This window comes from Chamaea fasciata, unplaced genomic scaffold (assembly GCF_029207755.1).
Source record: "Chamaea fasciata isolate MVZ Bird 193981 ecotype frontalis unplaced genomic scaffold, bChaFas1.0.hap1 SCAF_1, whole genome shotgun sequence".
NCBI lineage: Eukaryota > Metazoa > Chordata > Aves > Passeriformes > Sylviidae > Chamaea > Chamaea fasciata.
This window is the reverse complement of record NW_027094086.1, coordinates 36,474,567-36,495,432: the sequence shown is the minus strand read 5'-3', so window position 1 is coordinate 36,495,432 and position 20,866 is coordinate 36,474,567. Positions and strand designations below refer to the sequence as shown.

At 38.2% G+C, this 20,866-nt stretch overlaps 1 protein-coding gene across 1 annotated transcript; it reads right to left on the bottom strand.

Moving 5' to 3' along the window:
* Nucleotides 1-520: 520 nt before the first annotated feature.
* Nucleotides 521-17,238, bottom strand: TTPA (alpha tocopherol transfer protein). Its single transcript, XM_066180621.1, has 5 exons — nt 17,044-17,238; nt 9,458-9,611; nt 8,072-8,265; nt 4,824-4,934; nt 521-3,351 (listed from the first exon to the last, which is right to left on the bottom strand). Exons 1-5 carry the CDS (start codon nt 17,236-17,238, stop codon nt 3,178-3,180), a joined length of 828 nt encoding a protein of 275 aa, XP_066036718.1. The 3' UTR covers nt 521-3,177.
* Nucleotides 17,239-20,866: the final 3,628 nt, after the last annotated feature.

Sequence of the window (20,866 nt, the reverse complement as noted above, 5' to 3'; positions counted from 1 at the left end):
CCCCCGCTCCGGCCGCGGCCTCCTCCTGCCCGGGACAGCGGCGCTTGTGATGCTGACCTGGAACAGAGACTGGACAGAGCTAGAGAGAATAGAGTAGATATTTATTAAAAGGCCTTTCAAGATACACCTTGGGCAGCCTAAGATCCTGACCAGGGCTACAACCCAAGGTGGACCCGAAATGGTCACAAAATGGATGACCGGTCACAAGGTTTCACATTTTTATAAGTTTTGGTCTATTTGCATTGTAGGTTTAATTGTCCAATTACCGCTTCAGGTTATGAAGTCCCATCCTTCTTGTTTTCTCTCTTCAATCCACCGCTGTTTATGCATTTGAGCCAGAAAACTTGTAAACATTTTCCTTGGCCTCCATCTGGGAAAGGATTTGTTTTGCCTGCCTACTCTGTGAAGAGAACTTGGTAAGGCTTAATTTGAGGCTCAGAACTACACCCCTAGGCAGCACAGAATCTGAAAAACACGAGAGCTAAAACTTAAGGCATCACTTGTATCAGTGACAGACGAGGCTGGTTCAACCAGAAAGGTTTTATTAATTAAACCATGTGCTAATACATTAAGAAAAAGAGAGAAATCTTTTTAAAAATTGTGCATTACATCATGCTTACAGTCAGTAGTAAGTTATATTTGCACCATTTAACACGAAATTTATTTTTTTTAGAGGCACTCCCAATGTTTATAAAGAATAATACACTTAGGGATCTTTGTTTTGTAGGCTGCTTCTCAAAGGTGCAACACCACCACGCATCATACCAATATCTCCACCACTCATTATGTAAATGTTCCCATTATCTTGTGTCCTTATTATGAGCAGCAAAGGCAATTAAGAGTTCCCACCTCCTATATAATATGTAAACATTAAAAAATAATTAACAGTTCAGGAAAAAATAACTGCACTCAGTGCTCTAACTGTTGAGTTATGCAAACATGCTACCACTTAATAACAGGATCAGGGTATTTTTGAAGACATTTAAGACTTTATATTCATAGAGCTGGGGAAGTCTAAATAAAGATTAAAAAGCCCCAGCTAAGTATGCATATCCATATGCAATCAAATGAGGTTTCTACTACATAAAGCAGTAGCAATCAGAGATTGGTTTCATAGGAAAAGTTTAAATTTTCTTGTTCACTGAAACATGGTTCATTCCTTTGTGCAGTTTACATTCACAGATTAAAATTGAAGGTAATATTAAGACAATAGCTTCAATTCTCCAGCTGGTAAATTACTTCAAACTTGAGTTACACACTTGAGCAATTGCCAGATACCTGACTACTTGTCTATTTTCTTATAAAGAAGAATTTGCAGTTCATCGAACTCCTCTATTTAAGGAGCTTTTGTATCACAAAATAGTTCAATCTGAGAAATAGAAATATATATGAAATACATTTTCATAGAATCATATATCTGAAAAAGGTTTCTTTAATTTTAGGCCCCATATCAAAAATATTTTGAAAGGGAAAAATGAAAAAGGCACTTGAGGAAATTCAGAAATTGGAAAAAAACCCCAAAAAGTTGTTGTCAGTTTTGAAAGAATTTCTGGCATTGATCTTACCGCAGAAGAAGAAACTACAACCAACAAGTACTCTAATGGGTCTTTCATAGATGTTCCTCTTGCTAATAAAGAGTAGTTTCCAATTACTCTTGCAAGAATGCCTTATTAATCATAATCTAAAGTAAGACATTTCTAGCATAATAGGATAGTTTCATTTCTGTCCCCTACGCCTATAAGCCAATGTCCTAAAGGTTACAGAATAACTGAAGTTATAATTTCTAGCTACCTGAGATAGAATCATTTTTTATGGATTTATTTATGGGAAAATTCATATGGAATGATTAAATATATAGTGCTTATACAAAAACAAAACAGAGTTAAGAACTGGGTAAATGAACTCTAGCAGCTGGTATACTAACAGATTTTAGGAGAAAGCTGAGAGAAAAGTAAAATAATGGTTGAGATTACTAAATACAGGGGATTGCAGCATGATACTGCTATGTAGTGTGAGTGATAGCTTTCACACATGCAGTATTCATATGTCAACAATGCCCCTTCAAAACAAAACAAAACAAAACAAAAACCTGTTTTCAGTAAGTATGGAGATTTTTTTTTATTACCTTACCCCTACAGAAATGAAGACGTAATCTCACTGGAAATTAAAAATCATTTCTTTTAGTGCCCAGCAGCAAATAGACTGGCAAGTTGTCAATTACTGTACTGAAAATAAAATGACCATACCAAGCATCTCCTATGCTGAGGTCCAAAGTGACCTCAAAGCACCCTTAAAACATATAAGAGATATTTCTAAAGTTCAGATCTGCAAAGGTTAGCCTACTTTAACCCCTGAAACAAACAGATAATGCAAACAGCCAAAAACTTTTGTCCTCTTTAGTCCTCTACACTAGGGATTAAAGGATAATAATCTGAGTTGCTTATAGCTGCCCATAGACAGTATCACTTTGAAGAAAGAAAATAAGAATTTTCAGGGTTGTTTTGACTCTTTTGCCAGTTTCTCCTCCTGATTCACACTGTCCTGTGAAGAATATGTAGGTGGTGTTTTCTCTATGAAACTTGAAGGTTACTCTGTTAATTAGCACAAAAAGGAAAGCTGCACAAGCAGCACAAAGAGTAACACAAATGTCTCACTAGTGCTGACTAATTTTCAATTTGACACAAACTAACGAAGCAGCATTTTTCCCTGAGAATCAATCCAAAAAGCAGCATCTTCACTCCTGGTAAATTAATTAGCCCTGTAGTCTTATATTTGCAACAAACTACCCTATTCACAGTCTGTTCTTTGTTTTGTATCCTATTGTCTTGACAAGCCAAGATTCAAGAGCTAAGTGTAAGGTTCTGGATGTATTATTACAGATGAGTTGTCTCCAAAGACCTAACAGCAGTAGTTTCAAGCTGATATCCAATACACTTTTCAGCTTTCTGGCATACAAGTTACTCAATTACAAACAGTGCAACAAATATGTAAAATTCATTAATCTCTTCAGACATACAAACTCATAGACTCCAGTTAGTGTAAAAGTGCAGCCAATATAACATTCACTGAGTGCCCTGCAAACACACACGGGTTTCATTCACAACGGAAGTTTTCATATTAAACTTATTTCCAATTCCAGTGTTAAAGAATTGATAAAATACTCTCTTAAGGTTATTCCTAGGCAACCAGAGAAATGCTCTGAAGATAATCTGAAGATGCCATTATGAAGTCAGTCCATTCCTTGGCCAGCTCTTCAATGGAGACTTCCTCCCCCCCATATTCCTGTGGGAGAATGCTGGCAGGGAAGTGTTCCATCAGACTCTCCAAGTAGTTACTTCCATGCATGTACACCTAAACCAAAATATTAAAAGCATTTACTTAGTAATGAATGCTAGGCTATTGAGTTAGAACAGGCAGCAAAGCATCTCAGTGCAAGAGCTGAACCCACCAGCTGGATTTAACTAAGTGTATTTGTTCATAATGAGTTCTTAAGAGGAGGAATTACCCTTGTGATTTTCCCCTAGGTGCTCAGACTCTGTCCTGCTCTGAATCTGAAGACTGGTGAAGGATGGGCTAAAACCTGAGAACTGCATTTTATGTAGCTGTGTTTTGTATCCTTTTGTCTTGACAGGACACAGGATGAGCACAGGAGCCAAAACTAACAACACACTTGTTCCAGACTGGTTTAGCAATGCTGATGAGAATACACACTACATCCAAACTGCTAAACTGAGCTAAACCATGAGAAGACTGGTGATTTGTTTTGTCATGTATCTTGTACTTGCCTTTCAGTCATTTCCAAGAAAAGAGCCATGTCTGGCTCATGGCCATTACTATCTGGTCCTGGCACATGTATTTAAAAACAAGATTATGTAGTATGTATGTAGGTTCAGACAGGTGTCAAGGAAGATACTCAACAGAACGTATATATCAGTTTTTATCTTTCAGTTCCGACTGGAATTAAATTCTGGACTACTTCGCCACTTTAACTCTCACAATACTGTAGGTTTGATTCTTCTTCTCTTGCTTCATTGTAGTTATTTTGAAGCCTTGTTCATTACTTCCAGTCTGATACTTTTCTAGGATCTACTGTCCTGGTGTGCAGTGGCTATTGCAAATGCCGAAGATCCATGTGCTGAGAAAAGGAGGCTTCAGAATGGGAATAGCAATAGGCAGGGCTGCTAATTTTGTACCTTAGTCCTGCTGCTACCACTTCACTTTTGTGCCAGCTGAAAACTCCAATATTTTTCCTACGCTGCAATAAACCATAGTCCTTGGCATGCTTTTGCATCCAAATACAAATCTATTTGCAGATCTATAACTGCAAAACTATTTAAAGCAACTAAGGAGCTATTTGGAAAAAAACTTACAAATTTATTCTGACCAATTTTTGATGTATAAATGCCTCTGGAGGTCTGTCAAAGCTCAACAGTTGTCTTCTACTAATTCTGCACACCTTGGACCATAAAATACTGTTCAATGATCTTTTTTCTCTACCATTTAAAGGCAGAGTACTGGGAAATCCAGGACCTATTTCTTTCTAGCTCTGCAGAAGAATTATTATGTGACCTCAAGCAAATTATTTAACCTCTTTGTGTCACAGTATTTTTTATCTTTAGAGCAGTGATAACAGCACCACTTGTGACTCTCGTGTTATTAATAACTGTTAATGCTTTACTGTTAGATCCTGGAGGTCTGTATGGCACTAACAAACAAAAATGATTTATGCTCTTCAGAACTCAGGAGTAACAGAGCCTAAGAAAAGCACTGCAGATTGTCATATAAGGGCTTTGTGGCAGAAAGAAATATGTGTGTGCACTCACCCGTTGCTTTATTTTTTCAGTGAGAAAAGGCTTAATTAGAGCGAAGACTGGGTGGAAGAATAAAGGCTCATTAATCAAGTGGATACCTCGAACTTTCAGGGGAAAGGAATCCTGTCAGCATACATGAAAAACAGAATAAGAAAAAGAAAATTTAATTGAAGCACTTCTGTTACTAAGGACAAGCCTGTGAAAACTGTCTAGTCCGTGGTTAAAGTATTCCTTCTGACCTTGTCAATTCCTGCATTTTGTAGTGTTATAGCAGTGTAAATTAAGAGCAACATTTAGAAAAATCTTATCTTGTTCCTTCCATCACAAGGAAAAATGTCACCATTTTTTTTTCATCTCAGTGAGAGGTGAGATTGACTATTAAAAGCAAACAAACAGAAAAACAAAAAAGGAAACTATCACCAAATTGCACATAAGTACTGTACACAAACCTTGTGTTCAACCCTCCTTCTAAAGTAAAATTTTTCACAAGATTCTGCTACTAATTTACAAAAAAGCTATCTAGCTATGTGCTTTTATTGGCAATTTACAGCCTGAAGGGTAGTACATAAATATATATAAACTATTGAACATACTAACTTTAAGTTAAATAGGTTATATTCATAATTCAGAGATAAGCCTTGAAATTACTAGGAATTTGGCCAAGCCAGAAGTTCAGCTTTACAACAAAATTACTGTTTTAATGAAATTTTAAAAATATCTACTATACAGCCTTTATAATATAAAACAACTTGGATTCTACTTGCATTCATTTAACAGTTCCAGATCTTTGAAATTTAAAAGAAAATATGGCAGTGCTCAAAACAAGATTTGCACAATGAGGAAAGCAAAACTTCCCTTCATATCTCACCTGATACTACCTCTGAACTGATGTTTTCTGCTTATAAAAATGGTACTTATCACAAACGTATCTCCTCACTGGTTCAACAGTTCTAAGGAAGAAAAAACCCCCAACCAATACATTTCTTTAGTGCCACTCCTTTTAAATTTTAATATATGATGAAGACCTTAAAATTATCAGCTTGTATGTTTACTTAATGTATGGGTTATCATTTTAAAGTCTACTGTCATGATTTTCATGAAACAACTTTCTGCCTGGGATAAGATATTTTTCAAGATAATGTCACTTATTATTCTTACTATGCCTTCCATTAAGGAAAGTACATACTTCCTTTCTATTAACTTCTGTTTCTTGATACAGGATAGTAATTTGCAAGACACATTTATTGAGTAAAACACAGGGTTAAAACTAAGGTTTCTTAACTTTTACTTATAAGCATATTTTGAAGTGCATTAAGCATGTCCTGTGGTACATCAGGCACAACATCTCCAGCTGGGCAAAGGAGGGCATTGTCCCGCTCTACTCTGCACTGGGGTGGCCTCACCTTGAATACTGTGTGCAGTTTTGGGCACCATCATATAAAAAAGGCATTAAGCTATTAGCTTCAAATGAGGACCAGGAGGATGGTGAAGAGTCTGGAGGGGAAGTTGTGTGAGGAGTGGTTGAGGTCACTTGGTCTGTTTGGCCTGGAGAAGATGAGACTGAGGAGAAACCTCATCACAGTCTGCAATTTCCTTGTGAGGGGAAGAGGAGGGGCAAATCTCTTCACTGCCCTGACCAGACACAGGACCCAAGGGAATGGCATGAAGTTTTGTCAGAGGAGGCAATTGGATATGAGGAAAAAGTTCTTCATCCAGAGGGTGGTTTGGCACTGGAACAGGCTCCCCACGGAAGTGGAAACAGCTCCAAGCTCAAAGACAAGAGTTCAAGAAGTGTTTGGACAATACTCTCAGCCACATGATGTGACTCTTGGAGTGTCTTGCTTAGGGCCAGGAGTTGATCTTGATTCTGATGAGTCCAACTTAAAATATTCTATGACTCTGTGGTTCTGTGATACTGAACAACACTAAAAATCTCTGGATAAAATTTACAAACCCAGCTAAAAGTGAGGAAAGGAATCAGGGGACATTAAAAAAAAAATCTTTCTCTTCTTAGAAAAGAGCACTGAAAACACACAATTTTAAATTTTCTTTTTCCATAGCTGGAATAAGCATTTAAAAGTCTGAAAAACATTGAACAAAGCAGAAATAGGTCAAAATGGAAACATCATAGTCAAAGAATTTCCTGCTTTGAGATAATGAATTGAAATCTTTAGGTGTACTTGCAAATCCTATTCTTCCTTTCTGCTCTATTTCAAGGTTAAAAAAATTACCAGCAATCTGTTTATTACCTCAGAAATCAACTGAAACACTCACTAGTCCTATTTTCATGAGATCCGGCCCAAGACTGCATAACACCAAGAGTTCTTATTCTAGATGTGCAAAGTTGGGAGTAGCTAATGGTTTCAATTAAGTTCTACAGTAAATACCAGAAAGAAAGAACATCTGAAGTTCTGATGATATTAATTCAATGACTAAGCTTTGATTGAATCTCAGATATGAACCTCACCAAATGAGAGCAGAAGATTATCTCCCTGGCTCATTTCCACATCACAGGCTAACAATTTTATTATTACTGACTTTCAGCATAACTTCTGAAGGAAAATAAGATGATAGGACTACACTGTAGCTTGCCTGTCAATTCTCTGTCCCTTCTTGCTTTGATTTTTTTTCTCTCAAATACAGTGGCAAGGTTCAACTGAATTTGGCAGAAAGGAACAAGTCTTTAAAGACAGTAATATTCTGAGAAGTTTTGTGAAAAATATGAGGTGAGGTAACAGTGATTTTCATGTTGTGGGGAAGAAAGCTAGTAGAACATAAGTGTTATACATTCTGTTGTTAGCAGATGGAAGATCACATAAGCATCATCCATACTGGTAACAAATTAGGAGTGTCTTCCTCTTAATTGCTCACAACGCATGCTATTGTTACTATTCTCTGAGCCAGGAATAAATGCTTTAAATATTGAGATAATGCACAAAAGAATGGAAGAGAAGAGATGAAACAGGATTACAGAGATCCTTCCAAAACTGGGCTTCATATGCTCCTCCAGTCATGAGATGTTTGTGTTGTAACAGGTTGGTGGAGTTACTATAAAATACGAGAAGTTAGAGGGCATTTACTGCTATAGAAGAGTAAACTTAAGTAAAATCAAGCACAACTTGTAATGGATTTAGGATTTTGTTCTTCTTAGTTGCATAGTCTGGGAAGGCCTACAGTAGAAAAATTTACTATAGCTTGGAAGAAATGAAAAGTTGGAAGTCATGGCAATGAAGCTGCATAAAGCATTATGTCATACTTACTGTGAGAACAGCAGCAATTTTCTTGGCCACTGCTGGACTGATTTGAAAAGCATGAGCAAATCTCCACCCTTGCAGGTCAAAGATGGCCTTGACTCCATTTCGCTGAGTCTCAATCTCCTTTACAATGAGTTCAGATGTGATGAGACTTACACGAAACACATCATATGCTGTAAATAAACTGGGATCCCATTGTCCTGAAAAGAAGATAGATTACCCTGCGTTACCATGAGAAAACCCCTGCACTTTTTCTTCCTACGGCTTCTAATGTGCTTCTCGGGAACAAGAATTACCCAGCAAGAACAAAGTTCCTGAAATAAATTGTTTTACCAGCAAATAAGTTACTTTGTGTGCCTGCTATCAGTCATCTTTGATGCTCTTTTAGTAGATGGTACCACATAATGTAGCATGCTCTACCTTTGGCCATAGACCCAGTACAAGGTACAGTTCAGTAACAGTCATGCTAGCAGAAGCTGCAGATCATAAATCAAATCAATTAATGTAATTGTTTATCACCACCATAATTCTGGCATGATTCAGTGAATCTCACTTATTTTTCTTCTGAAGCCTGAGTGAAAAATTGCATGGGATGAGCCTTAACCCTAGATGAAAGCTTTACAGGGCACAACTATCTACTAGACCAGCTGATAGTAGGACAATTCTTTGAAAGTTGGCAAAAATAAAGCCTCTGTCCAAAACAAGCATGAAGAGATATTGTGTTCATTTAACTATGTACACTTTGAAAATATTTTTGGGAAGTGCATCAAGCATTTTCCAAGTGTTGCTAGCTAGGACTCTTTGGCTACAAGTAAACAGTGAAAACCTGGTGAACTGCTCAACCAAGCCTAAACTGAAGGTTGATACATGACCAGGTGTACACCCTTGTGTTCTCACTCTGTATTGCATCTGCATCAGTACCACAGTCTTAGCCCATGGCTTTGAAAATTTACATGAAGTCAAATGATTTTTGGGACACTCAGAGCCAAAACCCCACATAATTTTACAAGTCTTAATCTTCAAGATTATTTTGATGCAACAAGAATTTCACTAGAAAGAAAATTAGGTTCTTCATTAGGGATTATATAGCATTAGCCATACCAATATATAAGTAAAATGAATTAACTGTTATAGCTCAGTAAATTCATCTTTATATTAATGTAAGTCCATTTCTAGCAAGGAACAAATATATTACTTTTCTAGTTAAGATATTCTGATATGATCTAGTTTTATCAACCCCTGCATTTGTCCACCTAAAATACTTTTGGTTTGCTGCTGAAATGGTGATAATTAAAAAATAAACTAAGCACAAAACAAAGCAAACAAACAAACCCCCAAAACTGCAATGTCAGAATGAGGTGTGAAACTGTTCCAAGAAATTTTGTCACTCACCAATTCTGTATATTAGAACTTTGCTTCCATGTGGGTCTCTTGACCTTAGGACTCCATGATAGCCAACTTGCAAGAGACCAAGAACAGAAGATGGTTGTAAATCGGCACTTATTTCTGGGCATTCAATTCTCCACTTCTGATAATTCTTCAATAACTGGAAAAAAATTAATGTGGCTCTTAGGTAAGCATCAGCTATTACAGGAAAAGCACAGTTAAAAATATGTTTTCCATATGTGGTCACAGTCAAGTTTAATTCATTAAATTAGCTATAATTTAATTGCACATTTTAACCAAATCACTCCTAAAACAGAAGGTTGCTATACTGGATCAACTAAGTGAGTAATTTGCCATGATGAATTTAGAACCCAGTTAAATCATTAATGGACTGAAGTTGTCATTTTGTGTCTTATTGTGAATGTACAATAAACCTGTAGTTTCTATGTAAAATGAATCTAATGCCCTTTTTTCTGCTCAGGTTACCTTTAGGATTGTTCATTTTGCTACTGCATCAGACTCATTCAGGATTTTTTTAAATTTACACGTGCACAATTTTATGGAGAAACATTCTCCTTCACTCGCTGCCTTCCTCCCTATTTTTTACACAGTCATCAATAATTCCAGCTTACTATTTGAAACATGTATGCTCACCAGCTATCCAAAAACATTTTTAGGTCCCTTCTACCCCTCTGAAATTAGAGAATATAACAAAGTAGTGGATCCATTACACATTTGACAATTTCCTTCCCACAGAGTGGAAATAACGAGAACCAGTTTGGCTAAAACAGAGATCCTGTCTGTTGTCAGGGACTTGGTCACCCTGGTTCCCAAGGCTGGGAGGCAGCACCATAACCAGTATTTCTAAGGCACAGGAGGAGCTGTGTGTTGAAAGGCCAGGGAATAATGCTAGGGAAGAGGCAATTAAAGGTGTTCCTTCATGAGGTAACATCTGTGTTGAGGCATTACAGGCAGCACTGTGAAAGATCATCTTACAGACAGATAGTGAAAAATTAAGTTGGTGATGCAGTAGTTCTAACTTCCAAGTCTAATTTCTCCTTTAATATTAATTTGGTTGTGGGGAAAAATGAACTATGCCCTGCAACTAAAATTAATTTAAGATAATTTTGCTTAAGTAGGAAGCTATGCAAGACTGTCTTCTAAAATGCTTCCTCTCAGCTCAACAACCAAAATTTGCCTCTGCTGTATCACCTCTGCTAAGTTCTCCATCACTAAGTTTAGAAAGTAGAGAGATAGCTATTACAAGGAATTCACATTTTCTTTTAATTTCCTCAATGGCTATGACTTAGAGGTCTAACCCAAGACCTTCAAAGTAGCTAAGGGAATCAGAATTTTTCAATACCTTGTTTCACAACAAACCAAAATGTAGCTTTAAATCTTAAAGGCAGCATGCACAGCCTAGCTTTTAAAATTGTTTCTATATTTCATCAAACAGGGAAACCCAATCTGATCCTCAGCACAGTTTCACAAATTGAGTTCACTGCACTGAAAGCATGAACCAAAAATCTTTTGTTTCCTATAATTTGTATTAACAGAAATTTATTTTTTTCCTTTATCAATTATTCCATATTTTGCAACAGAAATATTAAAGTTAAAAGAGCTGTCAGGTCCACCTAATAGAAGATGACCTTAAAAAATTTACAAATTTCTTGTATGTGTGTACGTATAATTTTCTTCAGCATTTTCATTGGAAGAATGATCAGAAGGAACTTCAGTAAAATTGTGTTCATCCCTACAGACTCTTAGAGGGAGACCTGAAACTCACCATGATGTAACTCACAGCATGCTCATGTCAGATAATTAGTCTTATCTCTCACCCTTCCCTCTGCTTTCAAGCTTCTTGTATCATTTTACATAAAACACACTTTTTCCTCAGCTTAATGCTTTTCAGCTCAGATTAAGGTATTGAATGATTTTGAAGGTCTCTCAAATGAATTGCCATGAGGAAAGTATTTATAAAACATAACTGTTTTTCAGCAAAATTTACATAAAAATACATGGTACACTGATCAGAAATCAGCTGCATTTTTTACGGAAATAGATCCTATAAACATGTATTTATATTGAAAAAAAAAATAAATTGATATTTCATGCTAGAATCTCACTTGATTTGGCAGTGAAAAAAAAATTGACAAAAGCCTCATCCTAAGCCATCACTACAGAAAGAAACATTTAACCAGAATTTTATTAGAAGTCTCTTGGCTTGTAATTCAATCAGTTTTAGTCTAGGTTAATTTTAAAACTGACAAACAAACAAGGTGAGGGAAAGGAGAAGGAAGTAGGGAAAGTAAGTTAATTTCTGAAACAGAAGTTCACTGTAATTGCAAAGACAGGCCTGTTGAGGTACTCTCATTATCTCACTCTGTCAGTACTTGACTGTCTACAAAGGGCACTGTTTGAGCAATCCCAACTTCTTCTTTGTGCCAGACAGCAATGTCAACATGTTTTTCCCTTGGTCTTTACAAAACAAACTCTGAAATAGCAGCAATGTACAAACCCACCCTGAAAACACCAATGCAAACACCTGTAGCTTTGGCATTTGTCACTTTTCTTCTAAAATCTGTGGTACCACAACTTCATGAACATATAAACACCTCTTTGAAGAACTCTCTGCCAAAACTAAGATGACAATAAAAATGACACATTAGTTCAATACCCTAAATAATTCTGTCTAGTCAATACAGTTAGTTTCTTATTTTCGTTATATTTACATTTTCCAAGTTGGAAACAACAAGAATTTAAGTTCCTGGATTTTGGAAGAAGGAGAATGGTGTTTTCAGCTTGTGATGCACTCAAGATCCTTACAGAAAGCATAGTTGATCTACTAGCACACCCATTAAGGGGCAAATATCTGGTTGGAATACTTCTGACAGCTTCCATGACAAAAATAAGTGGTGCACCTTTCAGACACACAACTTGGCTAAGCCTAAAACATACATTCCGTGGCAAGAAAATCATAAACTGCTGAAGAGTTCTCAGATTTTGAAAATCTAATCAAATTACCTATAATGATTTAGATCTGAACTAAAGGTTAGCATTAGAGAATCCTCCACAGAATCTACAGCTAGCTTTGGTAGATATTCTGTAGATTTTTATTTATGTAAGCAAGCTCTTTCTTACAGCTGGACATCATCAAGTCTCACACGGCCACTTAAAAGAGTAATCCTTAAACATTTGAAATAGTTAAAATACTAGCAGTGGTTTAGAGGTTTTCTAGTTTTACACTGTTTAAGCACAGAAATTCATGCGAAATTTTTTTCAAGTATGACTTTTTTTTTTTCAGCAGGGAAAAACATAACAATCAACTTGGATATAGATGAAACAACCTAATCTCAGGAAAAAACAGATACATTCATTACCCAGTATAAAAAATGGCTCAGATGCATTCATTACCCAGTATAAAAAATGGCTCACACACGTAACAACACAAGAAAAACATCTCAATGTATAATTATCTGTGTTTACAAACTGAATAACCTACTTAGCATGTGCTCAGAGTCTGAAAATAGATGCAAGATAACTTGATAAAGGGGGGGAAAGCTGGATGAAAAACTCCAGTGTCTGGAGTTAAGCATTAATTAAGAGTTTTTTCCCTGATGTCTGTTGGAGATAGTTCCAGATTTCTGAACATTAGAGATTACAAAGTTACCAATTAAACCAAGATTCATGTCCTACAAACCAAAGTGAACTGAGAAGCAAACTTTACTTAGAAGCAAAAGAACTAGAAAACATTATGCTTGTTAGAGAAACAAATGCATCTGTATATATAAATTTATTATATTTTTCTTGATTAATAGCTATTTATTTATATTAATGTGGATGATAGGCAGCATTAGGTCTCTCTTGTGTCAGAAGTTGTATCAATGCACACAATGCTTGGGACAAAATGTTTTCTACTGGCATTCATTGCAGGAGAAACCACAGTTCAAATTTCATAATATAAACCTTTGTGCATATATATTTAATATTTCTTTTTATATATGTGTGTACAAATGTACCCAGAATTTAAACATACAGTATACACAGACAAAGAATTTAAAATATTCTATAGAGAGACAGAACTTTCCTGATTCCTCATGCATTACCTCTTTGTCACTGGAAAAAGACTGGCACGTGCTGGCTTAGCACAAAGGGAAGCCTGGCTGACTGATTTGTGTTTCCTCAGTAGTCAGCTCAGAGAGCTAATAAGGGTTCTTCCATCCTTTTCAAGGAATTCCTTGGTATTGATGGAAGAAAAACAGCCAAGTAACTGATTTCAACTTAACATTTATGTTTGAATGATATGAAGATCCTCAGAGATCATGTCTGAGACTCAGCAGTGTGTTTGACACTACAGAAAACAACATTTCTTGTACAGCATAGTCATCCTAAGCAACTTACTTGCAGTATAATACACTAGGAAATTCTCATTCCTCCATAAGTCGAACGCAGAGCAAAACCAAAGTCTGGCTATACACCTTGGTGTCAACCACAACTCCTAAAAGGATCCTAGATATTTAGAGAGTTTTCAGTGCCACAAAAGCGATGCTTACAATAGTATGTTATGAAAACCCTTTGCATAGAGTTTCAATACCAAACATTTTCCTTCTGTTCTCCAGAGTATAATTTATTTCAGGTACAAAAAGAGAGCATTCCAAAGTCATTGAGAGTCAGTCCTATACAAGGTTATAGGATATAATGCATAACAAACCAGGAAGAAATATTTATGTCCAAAAGGAGATGCTAGTTCTCCAGATTTCACATATCACTAGTGAATCCAAGTGACAGTGTTTTTGGTGATAACAGAGAAGTCAAACACACACACATAGCTGGCACATTCAAAAAAGAGGCAGACACTGATCTCTGTGGTGACCAGTGCCAAAACATGAGGGAATGGCCTGAAGTTGTGTCAGAGGAGGTTTAGGTTTGGTATTAGAAAAAGGTTCCTCACCCAGAGGGTGGTTAAGTACTGGCACAGGCTCCCCAGGGAAGTGGTCACAGCAACAGCCTGACTGAGTTCAAGAAGCTTTTGGACAATTCTCTCAGTCACACAGTGTGACTCTTGGGGTGTCTGTGCAGGGCCAGGAGCTGGACTTGTATGGTCCCTGTGGGTCCCTTCCAACTCAGTTTATTCTGTGATTCTGTCGGAATAGTCTGTTACTGAGCTTAACTGAATAATCACTGTCTTCAAGAAATTAAGACTGTTTTATCTTGTCTTTGAGTCCTTCAAATGGAGATACCTGTTTCAGTGCTGGATTTTCTTCTAGCATGAGAGGTATCAATATATCAGTACTTAAAAGCAAGTCTGGAATTGCCATTGGAAAAATGTAAAAAATTGCTGTTATGAGTCACCATAAAAGATTTAGAAATGGAATGTCTTGACACAATCTCCCTGATTATTCCTTTCTGAAGCATTTCCAAATGTTGATAACTGACATCAGATAAATCTGCATGAATTATTAACCAGAAATAAATGAATACAAAGGTCTGGTCAGTTGCCAGACTCTTGATTCATAGTTAAGGCTAAATATAAGCCCATACTAAGATGCTGGACAACCATTGTTTATATGCGCTGACAGGGCCATGAACTTTGATCATCTCTTAGCTGCTCTACAAATACTATGCAGTAGTATATGGAAGCCCAATGGGCAAAGAGAGTCTCGGTGGACTGAACTCCAAGCCAAGAGGCAACATCAAATCAGGACAGGAGGGAAGAGCCACTCTCTGGACTGATGGCAGGAGGGCTCTGTCTAGGATGAAGTACTAACTTCTGCATGAAGTCACACCTGGGTTAGATGTATATAAAACTTATGACCACAACAGATTTTTGCGTAATAATTATCTTTGGCTTTGATATAACAACTGCAATAAACACATTTCTGTGGGGGAAAAAAACCCCCAAAAAACAAGGGCTTCTATTATTCTTCCCAGACTGTAAGAGAGGTGTTCTAGAAAATGGTGTCAGCTGGAATGTAGAAGATTAAGTGCAAGTGGCTACAGGACTAGAACTGAAATTCTAGACAGAAACATAAAACACAAGTTGAATTTGAACACCAGAATCTCTTAATTCAAAGGAAGGTTTGAAATTCAGAAACTTAGCTGCCTGTGAGACCCAGAAAATCTAAAGAGGTTTTAAAAAGATAACTTTTTCAAAGCTGGTTCCCAGTATAGAGAGCTGATTCTCAAGAGAAGCACAGGAAATTTGCTACTTTACAGACTCCCATCTCTTAACCTAGTCTAGATTCCACACTCCCAAAGATTAGTCCTACCTACAACACACCTCACAATCCCATCAAAGTGCAAAACCATATGGGCCAAATTCAGAAGTGCCACTGTCCTGTCTATAGGATTACCAGTAACATCCAATTGCAATGCAAATAGGAGTGGATATTCAGGAGTCCATGTGTCCTCATTAAGCCCTGCATTTTGGAACCAAGGAACACAGGAAAATAAAATGGCTTTTATTGGGAAAGAGAAAAAGGCATGGTCCTACAATTGTTAGTGCACAGCTTTGATAAAAACAATCTCACGAACTTCAAGTAAAAGATACATAAAACGCAAAGAAATCTGACTTGACTCCTTGGTTCTTCTGCTGAGGAGGAAAGGTTTAAAGCTATGATCCAAATCTCATGAGTCAAATGAAAAGAACAAAAAGAGCCATTTTTAAAGCTATTTATGATTAAGGGACTAATTAAATTTCTCAATTTCCTCTTTAGCTACCTTAATCCTGCAATACATCTGTATGCAAACAATTTTCTCTTATGATGAGTAAACATGGAAAATCTACAGTCCAGAGAAGTCAGAAACTAATAGGTGATGTCTGTTGGGCAATACTGTGTAATCAACAGAAAATTCCATGGAAACACAGCTTTCAGTTGGCACATGTGAATCAGTGCTTTTGCCCTGGGAGGATTTGGAAATACTTTCTGTTCCAAAGGTTTAATGGCTGTCAATCTTTCATTAAAAACACCCCCCCCCAAAAAAAAAAAAAAACAAAAAACAAACAAACCATAAACAAACAAACTGATAACAATCTGCACCTTTGGATATTAAAAATATGCGTGCTCTGTGGCAAAAAGGCATACTAAGAGCCCGGAAAATACCACGAGTTACCAAAGCCTGCAAGGAGGGCTGTAAATGGCTAAACTCCTAGCAGAAAGAAGTTTTTACGCATAGTTTTAGAGTAAATATAAGTGTATAGTGAAACTAGTACGGCTACTTGTAACCTGAGCCTGATAACCATCACAAGGGTGTCTTTTGAAGGATACTGTTTCCTAATCGGAGCTGTGACCTTACTACACCTACTGTATAGCCAAGTGACTGTACCACGCTTACCACACACAGCCTTTAAGTTACCACATCGATACCGCACTGAGCCGGCCCGACAGCGCACATCGATTCGCTGCCACGCCGAAGGCACGCGTGACAAGCCATTAGTTACACCATGGAACTCCCCGCTCGGCCTCGCCCGACCCAGGCAGCGCAGGGCACCGAGGCACCCACAGCCCGTCCCCGCAGCGCCAGCCCGAGCGCGGCTGCTCCCGGCCCGGCCCGGGGCTGCCACCGCCGCCCCCTCTGCCGCCGGTCCTCACCCTCCAGGCCAGGTCCAGGTGGAAGTCTCGGGCGCGCAGGAACCGCACCAGGAAGGCATCGGAGAGGGGCTGCGGCCAGCGCTGGCCGGGCTCTGCCTCCGCCCGCCGCCGCAGCTCGGACACGGCACCGCGCACCAGCGGAGAGTGGTCGGGCAGGTCATTGAGCTGCCCCGCGCCCGGCGGACCCTGCGACATCCCCGCGGCACGGCCGAGCTCGGCTCAGCCCCGCCGCTCCCATTGAGAGCCGCGGCGGCGGGGCCGGCCCGGCTGCCCCCGCCCCCGGCGCGCCTTAACCCCTGAGCGCCCTCCCGGCCCCGGGCCAGGGAGCCGGCAGGTGTGCTGCGGCCTCGGCCGTGCCTCTCCTGGGTTGTTTTTTTCCTCTTCTGTGGACTTGACCGGTTTTTAGAATTTCACGCTTTAAGCCCATCTCCTGTTTTTCGCTTCCAACCCCAAAAGTGGGCTATACCTGCTTCCTCTGGAGGGCGAGGGGCGGCCCCACCGTGCAGGGGCGCCCAGCTCAGGAGGGTCATCCCGGACCCCTGGGACGGGCTAAGGGTGGTGGCCTCCCCTTTTGGGGAAAATAATCCATCTTTAGATACTAAATGGCAAAAAGCTGCAATTTCATTGCAGCAGGGGAATGAAAGGTAAAGCGGGGATCACCGCTGGTACGAAACTGCCTCGGAGCACCTCATCTTCAATATGGATACGCAGTAACGAAAGTATATTCAGTCTGCCAGGACAACAGGTGGTGAAATTGAATTCAGTCTTAGTATAACTTTGCTGCCCAGCAGTGAGTTTGATTACAAAATGTAAAGAGCTCGTTGCTGTTATTAGTATTTTTAATATAATCTTTTCCTTGTATTAGGTTTCCCTTGAGATCTCTCTGGGCTACTTAGGCTAAAAGCCTTATTTCATTTAACATACAATTAATAAGGCATACTTAGGCCTAGCAAAAAGGTTTACAGAACTTTGTTCCAGATTATTTTCCCCTTTTCTGACTTTCTTCAGTTAATACTTACTTCTTGATCAGACTCTTATACACTGCTTAAATGTCTACAGATATCTCCCTCAGCTTTACAGATGTTAAAAAAAAAAAAAATCTGCCTAGCTTAATGCAGATAGGTAAAGAATGGGAGGAAGGGTTTTTTGTAACAAATAAACAAACAAACAAACAAAACCAGGAAAACCAAAAAACTCAAGGGACTGAACAGGAAATACAAGCTTGCAAGGAGAAAGTATCGAAGGAAAGTTTAAAAATTGGGCAATGGGTGTGCAGTCAAGAGTATTTAGATGTGAACATCTGGGCAAGGAGCTGTGAGGAAGTGTGGACTTACCCTGTGGACCATATGGATCAAGAAGAAAAAGCAAGCTGGAAATACAGCAAGAAACAGAGAGAACAGAATGTGGAGGGGACACTAACGACAGGTTCAGAAGAACACTCCTTCCATGAGAAAGCTTTGTATGCAAATGTGTAACCCAACCATGGGTGGTAGGACAAGCAAAGCGATATCACAATAAGTTCATATACTGATTTCAAACACCATAATTTTTGAGCACTTACTTTTGCCATCTCAGAATTCTTCCAACTTGGTGCTTCATCTGTGAAAACAAAAGGGACGAGAAAATACAGATACTTTTCATTAGACTGATCAGCTGAGCAACTCATAGATTTTAACTGGCTTTTCTTCAAAATTCAAATTGTGATTTTGGCTTCGTATTTGAACAAAGATTGTTATACAAGCAGATTCAGCGATTTCCCTCAGTTCCCTGAGTTACAAAAATACCTGTAAATTTGAGGGTTTTGGTCAAAATTCTGCAAATTAGGCTGTTTTTGTAAGACCAATGAGAGCTCCTCTCTCTGACAATGAAGATGTGATATCATCAAGGCTTCCTTCAGAGGCGCCAACACGTATACTTGACCCTTCACCAGAGCAATTAAGACCTGTTGCAAGATGAAGCTTGTAAGTTTTTGTTTTGTTTAATTACATCTGGAAAAAAAGGTCAAGTGTCTGAAAGCTCTGTCTAAATAAATTATACCTGTTTGTAAACTTTGCCTTGTTTGTGTCCTTGGACCAGGATGATTACTGTTACAAAAACGACTTGAAATTGTGACAGCAGCTCTTCGATGTTTCCTTTTGGCATATCCCTGTGACAAACAGACTTTTAACAGATAGCTGGAATTTGCAGTCCTTCAACAGAATATTTACATCTGAGTAAAACCCAGATAATACTTTAACAGGTCTGTGACAAGTGCTCAAGAGGTGTGCAGGCAACTTAGATTGACTGTAACATACACATCCACTTGTGCTTCTTTCTTTTACAAGATTCTATAGAAACTGTAAAAGGTTTTTGAGTTTCAACCCTACAGTAGTAGTTGTATGTTTTTTCTGTGAATGATACAGATAAATAGAAGGACCTTGTCTTTCATGCACATGGATTTAACATTAATATACAAGTTTCACTAGGATCAAGATTAAGAGTTTAATTTGCATAAATGCTGAACACTTAACTCCAGCCACTGATGGTTGCAAGAGGTTAGCATCTCTATAAATTAAGTTTTAGTTAAGTTGCTTAAACTTGTGCAGAGAACATGGAACAGCAGAGAATGTTTAATTTTCAGGTCTTTATTTTTTTTACTAAGAATTCACATATTTGTGCATTTAAATGCAGACTTGTGATTCAGGAAATCAAGACAATTATTGGGAGAGTTGATTTATGGTGCCAAACAGCTTGCTCTTTCCTCTTGCCTATCTAGTCAAAGAAGTGCACACCAGCTAAAGCAAAGTAACCCTACACTCCTAATAGAATACAAGTATTAATCCTTCAAGACTATCACATATTCCCAGGTGAACAGGCATTTGGTATGAATTATGATAACATTCATTAACTAGAGAGACATGACATTCCATGCAGATAAAAAAATACATTATCTATCACTCTGGTATTTATTATGTACAGGTAAAAAAATCCAAAATCCCTCCAAACTAATAGTCCTATACAAGCAAACTCCAGTACAAATGCAAACTTCCAGTGAAATCCTGAGTAGACAGTCATATCAGTAGGACTCCAAGCTTGTAATAGGAATCTGTTCATGTAAAGTACTTTGGAACTGGAATATTACTGTTGAAGAAATCTTTCAAGCTGAACAAAATTGAATTGAGAGCTCATGACTGTATCTGAAGGGGGTGACCATTTTGTACAGCAAAAAGGAGTGTAAATCATTGTCACCCTTCTCTGAATCTATTCTGTAGGAATACTTCAGCATAGTAGTGCTGAAGATGTCAGCCTTTCACTGAAACCCTAAAGTGTAGCAGGTCTGGTTGCAGTGAATACTTTCTGATTTTTTGTCCGTATTTTTCCATGACCCTCCCTCCTGTTGTCTACTCACTTGTGCTGATACCATTGCTTGAAACTGTGTCAAACCTTTTTCTATTGTACTGGACCAACAGCTTATAGCATACTATGTAGCAAGGTTGGTTGGTGACTCAGCGACTTAGTAACAGCTTTTGAAATATAATTCAGCAATCTCAGCAGACAGTTGATGGTATGTACATGGCAGAGAACTTGTCTTTCATTTTACACCACAACAGGCTATTTGCAAAACCGTCTTGGTGTAAAAATAATTTTTAAAAAACGTGTAAGATAAGCACAGCCCAAGCTTCTACCTGAATTAATCATACTTTGCTCTGTAAGACACTGCAGTCCTTGGTGGGTGATGAGATAATGAAAACCATTCAAGGCCAGGAACTGGCAGGGTCACTCAAGGACTGACTGAGTTATCAAGACTTTGATCCTGCTGTCTTGCTGTAGCAAGAGTATGAAT

Coding starts and splice junctions, on each gene's coding strand:
- TTPA (XM_066180621.1), bottom strand. CDS start 17,238: ATGTCGCAGGGTCCGCCGGGCGCGGGGCAGCTCAATGACCTGCCCGAC. Junction 9,612..17,043: donor ACCTGGACCTGGCCTGGAGG/GTGAGGACCGGC, acceptor ATTTTTTTCCAG/TTATTGAAGAATTATCAGAA. Junction 4,935..8,071: donor AAATTGCTGCTGTTCTCACA/GTAAGTATGACA, acceptor GTATGCTGACAG/GATTCCTTTCCCCTGAAAGT.